Here is a 16,687-nt window from a genome sequence, read left to right on the forward strand (position 1 = left end):
TTAGCGATGGGTTTATTTTCCGCTTCCGATCTACAAGTAAATGATTACGGGTCAATTTCAGGTCACACTTTTTTTATATATATAAATGTATTATAATTATTTTACAATCAACAAGGTCATTCATATATTTATTTTAAAGATAAAACTTGTAATCTCGTATTAACGCGCATGTTTTTATCGTATCTATCGTTGCTGGTGGAGGTTTGCGTCCTTTACCACATTTAATATTCTCCCCCCACGTTGTATTTTGACGGCCCAAAGCCATCAGCCAATCACAATCCACGTACAGACGTTCGCCCAATCACCGTCCAGCTCCCAGGGATCGCTTCCGGAAATCAGGAGCGCACGTTTTCTGCTCGCTCCTCATTGATTCTCTCCCCAAAACAACAAGGTAAAATTAGAATTAACACAGTTTGTGTTTAATAAAGTTACACAAGTGGAGGTTCTGGTTCCTGTTCGTCGGTTTGTTAACATCTTGATTCGCAGGAATCGGCTGATGGCAAAGGACAAGTCTTTGAAACTGATTCCCCCCAAGGGGAAGAAATCCAGGGGGAACGAAGCAGAAGAGCCCACGGAGACTAAAATCAAGAAGAAGAAGAGGAGACACGTGGAGGTGGAGGTGGGTAGAAATCTTTATATTCATTTAACTTTTTCTGTTATGGGGTTTTATGTGATGGACCAAAACAGAATGTTGCAAAGTTATGAACTGGAAGACAAATCATAAATAGTTTTCCTGGTAAAGATCAGTAAGCCATTAGTTAAATCCAGTGAAACCAGCTGCCTTCAGATGCATCCTAATTAGTACACAGAGTTTAATGTTATAACAGAATATAACACAATAACAAAAATATAAAGACCAAAGGTGTCCAGACCGCAGGCCTGCAGTCCAAACTGGAACAGATGAGATTTTCACTGACAAATGTCTTAAATGTAGGATGTACAGTAAAACTAAAAGTAAAACTTTCTTTTCTTTCATTTTAATGTGGCAAGACGCGTCACAAACGTTCAGGCACTTTTTACTCAGGAGGTTTTTAAAGCAAACTTCTTGTTTTTGTTGCTGGGAGGAGATCAAATGCATTTTCCATACCAGAGAAATAGAGATCTGGACACCCTTATTTTTACTGAGGCAAACATCAGATTTCTTTCCCCGAACTGCAGCAGTGTGACCTTTTCTATGTGCATTATTTTAGTGAGATAATGCATGTTAAATTGTTTGAGAAGAAGCCTGATGGTGCCTCTGAAGGTGCTCCAAGTATCATCTTAGGCCATGCACGATATAAATCTGGGTTTTATGAAAGCAAGACAACAAGAAGTGAACTGAAAAGAGAGGTTGTTGAGGTTGCCACGATGTTCCAAGGGTTAGACATGGTGATGGCAGCATCATGCTGTGGGAATTATTTTCTTTAATGAAGAGGCTGGGTACAGAGCCATCCCAGAAGAAAACATCTTCTATGCTTCAAAGGACATAAGCGTGTGGTGGAGGTTCAGCTTCTAGCAGGGCAGCGACCCTAAACAGACTTTGCACCACTTGTGTTGGCCTCTCATGTAAAATCCCCAAAAATCCATGAAAACTTGGGACTGTAGGACAATAAAATGAGGAAAATAGATGAATACTTTTGCAATTAATTGTTGTCTTCTCATTGCATTTGTTCAGGAAGCTCCGGTACAGAATCCTGGCGCCATAATCCCAGATGAGGAAACACCCAGGAAGAACAAGAAGCGCAAAAAGACCAAAGTCACTGAGGTGAGGACACAACGCGCTGAAACCGTCCTCCTGGTGTATTTCTGATCACTGGTTGGTTTCAGGACGTTCAGTCAGATGTCCTCAGCTATTGGACGATTTTAACCCGAGTTACATTTAAAAAACAAATACGCTTCAGTTTTTACAGCAGTGAAGCTCCCCGCTGTCCTGCTGTCCTGTAACGTGTCCTGGTTGCTGTCAGTGGGTTCTCTGTGTGGGAGGCCGTCGGTGGCCCAATCGGAGGCGTGGCTCGCCGTGTCACATGTGGCGCGGCGACACGGCGGCGCGGCTGCCAGATAAACGGCTCTCTCTGAAGCCCACCTGTGCAGCTTGGATCCGTGTTTCTTCTTCTGCAGCAACAGCCGCAGCCTTCTGCGGAAAGTCTCTCCCAGAAAGCCGTAGACGAGCGGGTTGAGGCAGCTGTTGGAGAAGGCGGCGAGCCGGACGGCGTGGCCCGTCAGCGGGTAAACCTCCCACAGCGTGTCGCCGCCCGTGTCGCCGCCCGCGTCGCCGCCCGCGTCGCCCCTCAGCAGGTGAACGCTTATGAAGACGTTGACCGGGAGCCAGCAGACGAAGAAGACCAGCACGGCGGCGGAGATCATGCGCAGGGCCCTCTGCCTGCGGGGCCTCTGCTGCGGGCTGCACTGGTCCCTCTGGCTGCGCCGCAGCACCCGCGCTATCCTCCAGTAGCACACGCCCATGACGCAGAACGGCAGCAGGAAGCCCAGCGTCACCTCCAGCCACTGGATCTGGCTCACGTTGGCGAAGCAGAAGTTCAGCTCGCCCGAATGCTGCACCTGAGCCACGGCGAAGGGCAGCAGGGTGAGCAGGCAGGAGAAGGCCCAGATCAGGCAGCAGCTGAGGCGGGCGTGGGCCACGCCGGCGCCGGCGATGCGGGTCAGCGCCACGCAGCGGTCGAAGCTCATCCAGGTGAGGAAGAAGACGCTGCTGTACAGGTTGACCTGCTGGAAGAGGTTCATGAAGGTGCAGAGGCCGGCGTTGTCGTAGTAGCCCCTCTTCAGGTTAAACACCTCGATCAACGAGTCGGCCACCAGGATCAGGTCCGCCACCGCCAGGTTCACAAAGTACAGGTCCGGCGCCGCCAGCCGGCCCTTATGGTCCGCGTTCACCACCAGGATCAGGATGTTCCCCAGGAGGCCGATGGGAAACAGGATCATGGTGTAAAAGCCAGAGAGGAAAATGTTGATGAGATAATGCTCGATGTTCTCTGAGGTCTGCAGAACGCCGAGGGTCTCCTGGGTGTGGTTGGGGCGCGCTGTGAGGTTCTCCCCAGCTGGGATCCTGTGGTCCGTCAGCATGGTTGTGTCCATATCACACATCTCTCCACAGCTTCATAACCGTCCTGCTACCGTTGCCTCTGCTCTGCTGTTAAATAGTCGCTGAGGTCTGAGGTGCGACGCCAGGTCCACCTGTGGAGCACAAAGCAGGAGTTCAGTTCATGGTTTTTAGGCATTTAAGACATTCATGCATCACATTGAGGAAGTATTCACACCCGTTCAACGTTTCCGTATTAGGTCACACATTTGCTCACATTGCAACACAAACTATGATGTGTTTAAATCTAAAGCTGGTAATTTAATTTTAATTGAGTTAAAATAATTAGATCTCTGTGGGAGCTGCAGGCCTGTAAAAACTCTGACCAATCCCTGCCGTTCGGTCCAAAGAGCAGGGATTGGTCAGAGTTCTGGTCTTCCAACCCCCCCCCCCCCCCCCCCCCCCCCCCCTGATTTATGGGGGAATCACCGTATCTATTGGTTCTCCCAAAAGCCATCTGACACGCTGACGTAACGCCAGTGTGCGTCCTCTTTACTTGTTAGTTGCCGCTTGCTGGCTGCGCATAAGCACTTCTAGTGTTTATGTAGCTGGTTAGCTTAGCGGTTAGCTTAGCGGTTAGCTTCGGTGCTAGCAGTTAATTGTGGCTCCGTTGCTATCATAAATTGCTAAAAAGAAAATGTGCATCAGACGTGTTTCCAACTTACTAGTTTGTAGCGAATTAACCAGAAGACTCGCAGCGTTACGTCGTCATACGTTGACGTTGGCTGTAATAAACAGGAAGTAGATGTTGCTAGCTAGCACGCACCACAGATCAATGTTTTTTTTTTTTTTTACTGATGAGACTTAGAAATTCTCTTTGCCGCATTTACTGTTTATTGAAAAAGTCAAAAACCACTTCAAGCGAGCATAAGAACATTTATTTATTTTTTTTGCAAATTTAGTGAGTTAATTTGAATTTTGCCGTTTCCATTAACCCCTTCTAATGCGCATTAAAAAACGTTGATGGAAACATGACTTTTGTAGAGATGGCTGAAGTGAACCACGTTCATTCGTGTTTATAAGAAGAAGAGGACGGCCTCAGTAGAAAGAAACAAAACCAGAGTGGATTTGGGAGAAATCTTGTTTCATGCGATCCCCCTGAGAAGCAGAAGAGCGGTTCTTATGCAGTTATTCAAAAAGGGACTTGGGGAAACTTCCAGAAAAATGGCCGACTCTACCTCTAAACAGTGTTTAGTGCCCCTGATTCCCTTTAGAAGTCACGTTAACATCATGATCTGAAGATCCGAGGTTTGTTAGAGACACAGCCAAGAGGGTGGCTCTGGAGGAGCTGCTGGGATCCACAGCTCAGGTGAGAGTATCTGTTATCAGGACTATTAGTTCTGCACTGATCTGGCCTCTATGGAAGAGTCCCAACAAGAAGTCCTTGTTTTCAGTTTGCTACAAGCCATGCAGGAGACGCAGCGACGCGTGGAATAAGGTACTCTGATCAGATGAGAAGTAAATAATGAGATATTTGGCCTATTAATAAAAGCATGTGTGTGACAGAAGACCTCTGACACGGCGGTGGCAGCATCATGCTGTGGGGCTTTTCATTGTCGTCGTAATGAGAGTCGGGTTGTAGTAGAAACCGTTGGTCCCTCTGGGTGTGTGTAGATTTCTCTTCAGCATATTTCTAACTTTATAAAGTTTACTTTTCTAACTTCTCATGTGTGCAGAATAGGGCTGCGTGTCAACGGCGTAAAATCTAATCACAGAATGTTGTTGCACATCTTGTGGTTAAACGGGACTCCTTGCAGCTTCTATTTCAGGTCTAACTGTATAACAGCGACTGCTTGGCTCGTCATCCGCTGCTGCAGAACAGCAAAAAGTACAATATGGGCAGTTTTCAGGCGTCCGTTAATTGGAATAATTCAAGATAAATCAAATTTCCTAATATAATATAATTTTCCCCATAAACGATACGATACAGACCCACTACTAGAGTAAAAAAAAATCTAAGGATGGTCCAGGAGTTTAAGGGATGACTTCCTGCTCCTTCTTTTAATCATTTTTATTTATTTTTTTACACAAATACTGTGATTTTGCTCCAGAAAGTGATTTGCGATAAAGAATTGGGCCAAGCCTACCTTTGAGTCGGGTCTGACGAGCCTCTCTGTCGGCGCCGCTGTCACCGACACGCGATGCAGGCGCCACGTCGGTCACATGACCCAGAGCAGAAAGGTCTTAGCTGACTAAAGACGCGGCGGCCGGCGGTGGGGGGTCGCGTCCAGGACGGGTTTGGATTGAACATGAGCAGAATGTGCTGCTGATGTCGGGTCCAGTTCAGGACATCTGACGGCGTTTCGGGTCGCGCTCCAAAGTGAAACTTCCTTTAAATGTTGTAGGATGTCAGAAGATGTAAATATGGGAGTTTGGCTGTTTACAGGAAACAGAAGAAGGGCACCTGAGGAAAGTCTCGCCTCATCTTGTTTCCATCAGCGAGAGTTTTCTGCCCTCAGGCTGCTTTGTAGCAGTAATTCATCACTTTTATTTTTACTGTAGGGTTTTTCCATATAGAAGAGGCTCAGATGGCATAATGCATAAATGAGACCCGGTGGTGATTTTTATTAATGTACCACCAACATCTTAGGTAACCGATCCGCGGCGTGCCTTTATGCCGGCTGCTCTCCGGTTTATACCAGCTTCTGTCTGCAGTTTGGCAACATGCCGTCCTGCTTGGCCGTTATTCCTAGAAGAGCTGGAAAATGAACAGGTTTGAGCGGCGGCGCCATGGCTGAAGCTCAAAATGACTGAATGTTTCCAGGCTGCAGATTCCTGCTGGCCTTTCTGCTGTCGGGCCTTTGGTGAAGCGTTTCCCTTCAGCAGCCTTCACGTAGCTTTTTTATTTGTATTTTATTGTTCACACACGTAAACTTTGGTCCAGCTTGGCTGTCTATGAAGGTACATATTCATAAATAACCAACATTTGTTAGAAAACAAAGACTATATATACAATACTAACAGAAATATTAAAATAAACAAATAAATGACACATTTAGCATCAAACAAGGCTGTATTATACATACACAAACACACACATATCTATCTATCTATCTATCTATCTATCTATATGTATATATATATGTATATATATATATATATATATATATATATATATATATATATATATATATATATATATATATATATATATATATATATATATATATATATGTGTGTTTTTTGCTTATTCTTTCTGTGCCGGTGTTTTCATTCCCGTCAATTTTTTCCACATTTGCTCAGATTACAACACAAACTTTCATGTGTTTCGGGAGTCTTTGTGGTATACCAGTAATTTATACTTCTACATTCGGTAAATATTTCTATTGTTTAAAATATGAAATCTGAAAAGTGTGGCATGCATTTGTATCCAATCCGTTTTAATCCAATCCCCTTAAATAAAATCCAAACGGCCAAATGTCTTCAGCTGTCGCCTGTTTGGTGAACCGTGTGTCGTTTAAACTCAGTCCACCTGCAGCGGTTCTGGTTCTGGACTCAGAGGTTCTTCAGAGAACCCAGCAGACGGGTCAGGGAGGAGGTTCTGGTCCAGTTTACAGCAGGATCAGGTTCTACAGAACCTCCCAGAGCTCTGATCATCATGTGGACCTGGAGAGAGGATGGACCACCTGCAGACCTACCAGGACATGGACGTCCACCTGGGAAGGACCTGTAGGAGACTCAGTAAACATGTGGAGGAAGGCGTTCTGGTCAGATGTGTGAGGTTACACCCTGAACGCATCATCTCCACTGTGAAACACGGCGGTGGCCGCATCATGCTGTGGTGATGCCTTCTGCAGAGACGAGGAGAAGTTTCCTTCTGCTTTCCTAATTCATGCTTGTTTGATAATAATAATTACGAGGGTCAGAGCAACATATTCTGCAAACATTGCTTTTATTAAACATATAGCAAAAGTATCTCTAAATACAGCTTTGCAAAACTTGCATTAAATGGAAAGGGAAATGCACATTTAGGAACGTTGCGTATAAGGTGGAGGAAACCTCCACAGGAAGTTTGATGGGTCAGAACCCAGGTTTTAAACACGATTCCTACAGCTTAGTCTTTAACAAGAGTGCTGGAGTGGCTGCAACAAGAGATGCCCCCCTCCCCCACCTATTGCTGGACGCTGCCAACCCAGCTGGCTGAAAGATGAAGATGGGTTGGTGGGAAACATTTCCAGGCCGTCAGAGAAGCCGCCAAGCGGTCCGATAGCTACCGGAGCAGAAAGCCCAGCTAATCTACCGGGTCAGCTCCGCTCGTTCTTTTGAGCCGTTAACGGGGGAAACCGGTCTCTACCGCTGGAAACTGCTGGATTTAACTTTTCATCGATTTATTAAGACCCAAATGGTAATAAATAACTGTTATACATGTAGTTTCATATACACAGTAGGCGTACGTGTAGCTTTTCTTGTACAAAGTTGTTAATAGGGGGAAAGCTGGTGTCCCTCGTCGGCTGAGGATCTTTCCATCTAGGACTCGATGTCCTGCAGAGTGTCTGTGATCTCGATGTGCGGCGCTATGATGTTCCTGCTGGGCTGCGCGCGGCCGGGCCGCCGGCAGCAGTCCCTCAGCTGCCTCACGGCGCCCTGCAGGCTCTCTCTGCTGGGTCTGTGCAGCAGCAGCACCGCCAGCAGGCCCAGGCTGCTGCCCGAGAACAGCACGCACTCAGCCACGGTCAGGAAGGCCTTCTCCATGCGGCTCTGCACCAGCAGGGCGCCTCTCACCAGCGCCACGCCGTAAAACAGCTGGCAGAGGAACATGCAGGCGGCGACGGTCAGAAAGACGGGGCCCTCCTCGGAGCCGGACAGGAAGCGGCCCTCAGACCTCCACTGCCGGATGCAGCCGCTAATCAGAAGTCCAGCCAGGAGGATGTAGGGAGCCAGAACAGCCAAGGAAAGCTTCGCGGCTGCATATGAAACGCCATCCTGGTAGGGGTCCATGACACAGTCCCCCCCCGCCTGCAGGCCTCGAAGCCCCGCCAGCAGCAGGGAGACCAGAACGGACGTCAGGACCACCAGCGCCGCGCAGACCCTGGGGTTCCTCAGCGGGGCGCTGGACGGCGGATCCAGAGTGAGGACGAACGCCATGAGCACCAAGACCAGCAGGCCGCACAGGGAGGCCATGTTGGCGGCGAAGGAGAGGGCGGCGCAGCCCAGAGCCGTGCTCTGCATGTAGCTGGGTCTGTGCGCCACCATGTGGAGAGACAGCAGCAGCAGCAGCAGCTGGACGCCGCAGAAGACCCAGAGGAGGCAGTCCAGCCAGGCCAGCCGCCTCTGGGCCCGGTAGGTCTGGATGAAGCTGTAGACGATGAAGCAGCCGGCGCCGAAACCCAGGAGCGCGAAGAAGCTGTAGACGTAGATCGCTCTGGAGGCCAGGTCGTTGGCCAGGTGATCTGAGCTGGAGGTGAGGGCCGCCGCCGTGCTGAAGGTGGAGCCGGAGACGGTCTGAAAGGCGGTGCTGGTCTGGTTGGAGTCTGAGGTCGGATCAGCCTGCGAGGGAACAGTAAAAAGTCAGAATTCAGCTCAAACGTCCACCGGCTGACAGGAGCAGAGGGTTATAAAAGAGAAGGGAAGCTGAGCGTCCAGCCGCTTATGGAGGTCTCTGCTCCATCACAGCCGACTCCGGTGGTCCAGCTAGCTCCTCATCGTGTTCCTGCAGAGGCCCGCTAACCAACCCTGGTTTTCATTCAGGTGTGAGACCGACCCCTGGGGGACGGATGTTGGACGGCACCGCTGTAACGGATCATCAGTCCCACCATCAACGACACAGGATAGGAGATTTTCCCCATAAACACGTTAACTTCCCGATGCTGGCTCATAGTTCAAACTAAAACGTTTAGCGGGTCCTCTCCGGTTCCTTCCTCCTGAAGAACCGTCTGACCAACTCACCATGTCTGCTCTGCGCGTCCTCTCGTCCGTCCGGCGTCTGCCGCGGCTGGAAAGCGTCGTTCACCCCGCGGCTCTGACAGCGACGCTGGTGTCATGGGCGCAGCAGCTTCTGCCGAGCGGTTTCCAGGCGTCTGTGGGCTGCAGCCCGCTAGCATACTTTCAGAATGACTTCGTGGCCATGTGATCAAAACCTTCCCCCTCCCGTCTGTTTTTTTTTTTCATCATCATCATCATCATCATCATCACAGCTCAGGTCTGTAGAATCTGAGCGTCGCCTGCTTCAGCCGCCCTCCAGACACGGACGGCAGCTTCTTTGCTTCCAGGAGGTCGTCTGCAAAGAAGCTGCTTTCCTGCCAAGAAGCAGCAAAAACGGGTCCAGTTTGACTTCATGTGCAAAAAGTTCTGCAGAGCGGGTGGATATTTTTAGCCGAGCCGGGGGAGTGTTCAGATGCTGCGCTGAAGGTTGCGGAGCAGCGCGCAGGAAACGGCCCTCTGAGCTGCAGCGCAACAGGAAGTGATTCAGACCTAAAAGGGTTTTTTTTTTTTTTGCCCTTCTGCTTTCGAACCACAAAATGTCACGATTTATTGGGGGGGGGGGGGTTGCACGTAAGTGCAAGAAAAAAAAAGGAAAACTAGGAATTGTATCAGTTTTCTTTTAGTTGAGAGTTTTCAGACCCAGAAAAGTTCATCTGTAATTACATTTTTTAACCTTTTTGTGTGAACTAAGCATCTTACTAGCAAGCAAGAACAGCTTTTTGAAGGATATTTGAAAAATAAAAAGCATGACTACCTATAAGTTAGAGTAACTAAATGTTTTTATGCCATCTGTGATTGATATTCGCATTTAAACCCTCTTGGTCACAAGCAGCCCCCGCCACCATGATGCTGCTTCGGCCGATTTCTGAGCGACGGATTAAGACCCTGGACAGGAAGTGCGCTGCATGCCGTCAGCAAGTTGAATTTAAAGGATGCTAAAAGTGTTACAAATGTTTAACTGTCTCCATGGTGAAGCTCCGCGGTTCCTCTGAGGATGCTGGTTCAGCGCCACGCGCAGCATCTGGGGGGTGGGATACGGTCCGTTTATGTAAAACAGGGATAAAACCTGCAGAAAAGCTTCATAATTTCTCATTTCTTATCCTGACGGACTTTAATCTGTTCTGTGTTTTTATTTGTTATGTATCTTAGGTATTTGATCATGTTTTGTGTTGCTTTATATAACCCAAAAGCCCAGCAAGGGGCAGGCATTTAAAGTTAATTTAAATACTTTTTTAAAATAGTGTGTGATATTTGATACTTAACATTAAAAATGTTTTTTACACTCAGATTCTTATTGTATTAACCTTTAGGAAAAATACAGCCTGTTGCACTAAAATAGTTTTACAGACACTTCAACATGATCTTATTGTTTTTTTATTCAAAATCTAAAAGCACAATTATTCCTACTGCAGTTAAAATTCACACATTGACCATCAGTTAGTTTAATGTTATCTGCAACATTGACTATTTTGACTTTAATGCATTGATTCAAAACAAAAATCTAAAGTTTCTCAGTCCTAATAGGGCAGAATCAGGCTCTTCGCAGACCAGCATAACGAGCTGCTGTTAACGAGCAGGTTAATTAGTGGAGTTACCTGCTCAGGTAGTTTCGCCACACTGAGAGGGATTTAATTAAATCCTTTCTTTTAACGACCAGAACTATTTCCAAAGAGAACTGTTTGTTTTTGTTTTGTGAGATACATTTTTATTCATCTTGTTTTAGCCATCTGACTGGCATTTAACTGTGGATCTAACTCCTGCAGCAGCTTCCACATCCAGGCAGCAGTCCTGGGGGGACACAGGAGCCAGAGGGAGAAGGGGACCAGGCCTTGACCCCTGAAGAGCGACGGGTTCTGGAAAGAAAGCTGAAGAAGATCCGGAAAAAGGAGGAGAAGAAGAGGCTGAAAGCAGACGGACAGACCAAGCTGAACACCCAAGAAGCCGGACCGAGCGCGTCCAAGCTGGCCTTGGAGTACCTGAGCTGGTACTGAGGCGCTTCAGACGAAAAACGCTTCAAAAATGGACGATGGTGGCGCTAAGCCTGACCCGCTCTGGTTGTTTTCGTTGCAGCTGGGCAGAGAGGCGTTCGGCGTGGAAGTTCCAGAAGAGCAGGCAGACGTGGCTGCTGCAGCACATGTACGACTCTGAGAAGGTAAGAACATGACCTGCATCCTCTTCTGATCACCTCTGGAGTCTCTCAGCTTAGGGTTGGACTACCGGAGGCGTCGTTGTTCTGCTTTATTATCCCAGAAGGGGCCGTTTGTTGTGCAGGCAGCAGTCGCAAAAAGACAAAGACACCACAACGTTAACAGAAAGATAAATCTTAGTTCATTCTCGCATTGCAAGATCTGCTGCTGTAGACGTCACAAAGTTCAGTCAGGGCTGTGCCGCCAACTATGTTTACAGGCACAAAATTTCCCCACTAGATTAAAATGTATATGGATTAAACTCCGTATTTTTTGGACTATAAGTTGCATCAGTCAAAAAATGCGTCATAAAGAGGGGGAAAATAACATAAATAAGTCACGCTGGACTATACGCGTCTATTTAGACATTTATTTAACACAATCCAAGACTAAAAACTGACTTTAATCTGGTAAATCAACACAGCTGCATCTACAATCAGCTGAGTAACCTGGAACAGAACTGGGAGGATGAATGGAGTAAATTAGCTGCTCCACCAGCAGGTTTTATCCAGAGCATTGTTGTCTAAATTACGCCTAAATCAGACCGTTAGCGTAGCCGTTAGCGTAGCCGTTAGCGTAGCCGTGCTACATGCTAAGCTAACATTACGACACGGATGTTTCAGAGCAACATAAAGCTCAGAGCATCAGTGAAGAGCTGTAAGCTAGCGCTAGCTGCTATTAGCTTTACAGACAGCCCAGTAACAGGTTCTGTAATGTTTACTCCTTGGTTCATGCTGGTCAAGATTAATTAATTACCATAATGTGTGTTTATATGCACCAGGCTTTATTCACAATGAAAGCACTCTGACATGTGTAGTTATCTAACCTTCCTAAAAAAAACAGATGAATAACATAAATAAAAATTTTGAGCTCTTTTATTTTTTCGAACAGAAAGGTTTATCTGGAGACTCGACAGTTTTACTTCCAGACGTATTTCCGCCGCTCACCAACACGGAAATACGTCACGTTTACGTCGGGCCCACATGTGTACTCGGGTCAGTTTGCCATATTCAGAATTCAGGATTACACTTTCATTCTGATTGATCTTAATCCGATCATCATATTCCGATCGGCCGTTTATTCCGCTTACTTTTCTCCTTGTAAATGGAGCTACTAACAGTACCCTGAAGTATAAAAGCAGAACTGGTATAAAAAGTGGGAAACTTTCGATAAAAGTTCATATACTGGTGTCATTTTTTTATTTATTTTTTTCCTTTGGCCACTGACTCATGCAGCTCAAAACCTAATTAACCATCAGTAATTATAACGACTCCCAGGGATTTATGTCGAACATTTATACTCAATTTATTCTCCACAGAGATTTGGTCACCTCAACAGATTTTAAACAGTTAATTAAAATCTATTCTCCTGTTTGGCTTTCAGCATATATTGATGATTAAAAAAGAGCCTCTCGAAAAATCTGCAAATCTGGTACCGTTGTGTCCGCTGTGATGGTTCTGGCAGTGATTTTTAAATATAAATCAAATGGAAGAGGCACAAGAACACGACCCTGGGGAGTACCAGTGGAAGGAGGGGATGGGCTCAGATAAAAATAACATTTACTCTGATCTGTTGTCCTTTAAAATAAAATAAAAACGTCATCCAGGAATTAACTGGTATAAATATTAAAGAAGGGCTTAAGGTTAGGTGCTGAAATGTTGGGTTATATGCTAATGAAAGCTGAAGAAAAGTCATTAAAGAATAGTCTAAGGCAGGAGTGTCAAACTCATTTTGGTTTAGGGGCCGCATTCAGCTTAATCTGATCTCAAGAGGGCCACACGAGTAAACTAATTGCAAGATTAAATAGAACTAATAAATGTGGACTTATTGTTGATTTTTATATTAAGTTAATTTCACTTTTACACAATATATTATGAATAACCTCGGCGTTTTTAAGAAAAGTATGTGCAATTTCAACAATACTTTTACTCAGTTAAACATTTACTTGTGCATTATGCATAAGAACTGATCACAGTGATTATACAATGTTGAAAAACATTTATTCACATTTTTTGGAACTTAAAAACACTGTCCTGCATGACAAAATACATCAAACAGATAAAAATTAAGAAATGATTTGAATTTTTCCACACCTGAAGCTTAATCTGGTAATTAAAACACAGCGTGGACAATATAGGAACTGCATATTTTCAATTAAACGAAGTACATGTTTTTTAAAATAATTGTTTTATCATTCTCTTCCTTTTATCTTGTCCACTTGTGAAAGTCAAATCTGATGAGCTCTTTGTGGCATCTTATTGCCACATTGCCAGACAGGACACTGGAAAAAAAAAAAAAAAAAAAAAAATTTTATAATGATAATGCATTTAGCCACAGGGCCGGACTAAATTGTTCGGCGGGCCGGATCCGGCCCGCGGGCCGTATGTTTGACACCCCTGGTCTAAGGACTTCTTCTAGGTGTTTTAAGGTGTTGCACAAGTTTATCGAAGGACGAAGTTTATCCTGTACCAGGTCCAGCAGTACCTCCTCTGTTGTTTGCTACAGGAAGTGACCTCATTCTTAAAGTCAATCTCTAAAGATTGAATGTTTTAAAAGTTAGATTTGATGCTACTGATGTAAAATGTTTCTACATTATGACTGTAGGCTGATGTAAACCAACCAGGACGGTTTTTCTTCTTCTTTAGATCCCAGACGATACGTTTGTGGTGCTGCTCCAGTATCTGGAGGGACTGTTTGGAAGCGCGAAGGAGACGACGGTCGTGAAGGCCTTAGAGCTGGTGGAGGAGTCTGGGAAGGCTCCAGAGGACGTGGTTGTCCAGCAGAGGGCGCAGCGAGCCAGAGAAGTGATCCAGCTGTTGTCCTGACCGGACCAGGAGAACCGCTGGACTCCACTGGAGACGGAGCGAAAGCCCTGATCTGTAGAACCGCTGCTCCCTGCAAATCATTTCACCAAAGACCCACACGTGTTTCTTTACTGCTGGAATGTAAAAAAAAAAAAGGACCAACACTTCTTCGTTTTTACTACGCTTTGAATGTCAAGTAAATAATTCTCCAAAAATATGATTTGATTATTCCAGTGATGGACGTCGTTATGATGGTAGAAAACGAGAAATGATGCGGAGGGAGATGGAGAGCCAGTGGAGGCAGAGGTTGTGATGGTTCTGGTTGAGGCGTGTCGGACCTGTTGTTCTGTAAAACCTGCTTCACAGTAACCATCAGTGGACCTGTGACCAGCTGGATAAAGCTCCAGAACCAGAACTTGACGTGTTTTGGCTCATCGTCCGGTTGGGTCCATCAGGGCTCCGCCTCTATCTGATAATCTGAGATGAATTTAAAGGTCATCGTCCTCTTTCTTTGTTCCATCCGCCTTTTGCTCGCCCCACAGCATGATGCTGCCACCACCATGCTTGTTAGAACGGTCTTTGGTCTGAGATCCTCACCTTGGTTCTTCTCATCATTGTGGTCAAACAGCTCAGAGCATAAACCTTTGCTCTGCCGTTTAGTAGCTGCAGGACTCAGCAAGGCTCAACGATGCCAGTTTTCCAGCAGAGATCAGTTTTTGCTGAGGTCGTCTCAGTGCAGACCGTCACTCTAATTTAGCAATCAAATCATCTTTATTGGAGGATACAGACTCTAAAACATGCAAAATGCTGAAAGAACACTCAGCAGTTATTAGGACCAAAACTGGAGAAAGAAAATTACATTTATCATTTAAGATAATTTAACCTGCTTTGTCTGTAAATATGCTCCATCCAGAACTCTTCAAGTGCCATTTTTAGCTTTAGGTTCAAATTTTCTTAGTGATGAATTAATCATAACAATTTAATTAAGTTGTCATGTTAACATTTAATTGAGTTTTTTATATGTTTTTGCTATTAACAATGCATTTTTTATTATTTAAAATGTGCAATAAAGTGTTTTTAAAGTTTAAAACGCTTGTTAACTGAGCTATGTTAATTTACTAAGAGTATCTCAATTTAGATTAATCAGTTAATTGGAAAAAATTATAATAATCAAAAGCTGCAGCCCTACTCTGATGTTCCAGTTTGGTTGAAATGAGGAAAACCACAGCTTCCCTTTTTTGTAATGGATAAAATGGACTAAAACTAAGGTTCTGAACTTCCCAAATTCCTGACCTAAATGTTTATGGACTAGGGTTTAATTTAAATTCTACCGCCTCTACTTAGCAGATTAGTCAGAAATCCATCCCTAGTCCTGCTGAGTTGCTCTCCTGCAACTTTTAGATGCATCCTTTCTCCGATGCACCTCGATCCATCGGCTGAACTCCCGCCTCAGCGTTCAGGCCTGCAGAGACCCGCTAACAGGACTGGTCCAGATGTTGGAGAAGTTGCAGGACAGTAGATCTGCAGCACTGGACTGAACGGCACCTCTGGGCAAAAGTCATCAAGAGGCTGTGAACCCAGTCCTGCCTGCATGGTTCAGATCAGTCCTCCTGAGCTACTCCACCTGCACGGTGCAGATATTTAAGCCGTTTTGGTCCAGAAAAAAAAAAAATCTGATATTAATTATTTATGTAGGATAAAGACATTTTCATCTGGGGAACTGAGAGATAAAATGTTTGTCGGCTCAGATTGAAACGCTGAGCCTCAGCTCACGGCAGCTCCTTCAAAGCATCACCAAACATTTTACTTCTGCACCGCCGTGTTTCAGTCCAGCCTTCGTCAGAAGTTCACACCTCCTGTTCTGCTGCACAGGAGACGAAACCTTGAGGTATTTTCCTGCAGCTATTTTGGAAGGTGAGACATTTTTCTAGACGGTGTGCAGACATCAGTCAGTGGGTCAAAGGGAGGATGGAGATGTGGCTGCTGACCCCCCAGCTAAGATTCAGCACCAGATGTCTTCGGTTTCAAGCCCTCAGACTACAGACATTAAGCTTAAACATATAAACTTTGCAGGAAATAAGATATGGAGTTCATATGTACATGTATGCTTGTACACCCCATTTTTATTTTGTATCTAAATGCAGGTTTAAATCCTCCATTTCCTTCCCATTTTTGTTTGCAGTCTCTCTTTAAGGCTCATTCTGTCTTTATCATTTTATCCTATTTAACAAATAAACCCACAGATCCAGCAGGTTTTTAGCATCTTATGTTTATTCATAAGCACCCTGTAAACGCAGATACAGAATTTTGGCAACATATCCAAGCAGGGATACCCAAACCCAGTCCTTGGGATCCCCTTCCTGCAGCTTCTCCGACGTTGATTGAGACAAATGTCTCGTTATCAGGTGTCTGCAGCGCTAGGGGGCGCTGCAGCAGCGACGCGTCTAACAGATGCATGATAGTAACTCTGCAGGAGCTGGCCACCCCTGATCTAAGGTAAGGACGGCCGTTGTTCATCCTATGCAGATCAGTGTGTATGTCTGCATCTCATTGGAGGCAAAACGCCAGAATTTCAGCCTCAGTGAAATTGCTGTGGCCTAACAGGGCATCATGCAATTGTTACAACCTCCAAAACTTGGTGAAAATATGGCTCAATATCTGCGTGGAAGCTGAGATTTAGTCATTTAATTTAATAAGAA

At 45.5% G+C, this 16,687-nt stretch overlaps 3 protein-coding genes across 3 annotated transcripts; 1 reads left to right on the forward strand and 2 right to left on the reverse strand.

Moving 5' to 3' along the window:
* The first annotated feature begins 262 nt into the window (after window positions 1–262).
* On the forward strand, window positions 263–14,143 carry LOC105926604 (uncharacterized protein C7orf50 homolog). Its single transcript, XM_036132085.1, has 6 exons — window positions 263–391; window positions 487–619; window positions 1,655–1,744; window positions 10,765–10,982; window positions 11,069–11,150; window positions 13,830–14,143. The coding sequence occupies exons 2-6, from the start codon at window positions 497–499 to the stop codon at window positions 14,007–14,009; spliced, it is 693 nt and encodes a 230-aa protein (XP_035987978.1). The 5' UTR covers window positions 263–391; window positions 487–496; the 3' UTR covers window positions 14,010–14,143.
* On the reverse strand, window positions 1,756–3,378 carry LOC105926616 (G-protein coupled estrogen receptor 1-like). Its single transcript, XM_012863011.3, has one exon. It carries the CDS (start codon window positions 3,079–3,081, stop codon window positions 1,843–1,845), a length of 1,239 nt encoding a protein of 412 aa, XP_012718465.2. The 5' UTR covers window positions 3,082–3,378; the 3' UTR covers window positions 1,756–1,842.
* On the reverse strand, window positions 6,952–9,826 carry LOC110368575. The gene is made up of 2 exons (XM_021316815.2): window positions 8,963–9,826; window positions 6,952–8,563 (listed from the first exon to the last, which is right to left on the reverse strand). Exons 1-2 carry the CDS (start codon window positions 8,963–8,965, stop codon window positions 7,544–7,546), a joined length of 1,023 nt encoding a protein of 340 aa, XP_021172490.2. The 5' UTR covers window positions 8,966–9,826; the 3' UTR covers window positions 6,952–7,543.
* Window positions 14,144–16,687: the final 2,544 nt, after the last annotated feature.

The sequence above is a fragment of the Fundulus heteroclitus genome, unplaced genomic scaffold (genome assembly GCF_011125445.2).
Source record: "Fundulus heteroclitus isolate FHET01 unplaced genomic scaffold, MU-UCD_Fhet_4.1 scaffold_47, whole genome shotgun sequence".
Taxonomy (NCBI): Eukaryota; Metazoa; Chordata; class Actinopteri; order Cyprinodontiformes; family Fundulidae; genus Fundulus; species Fundulus heteroclitus.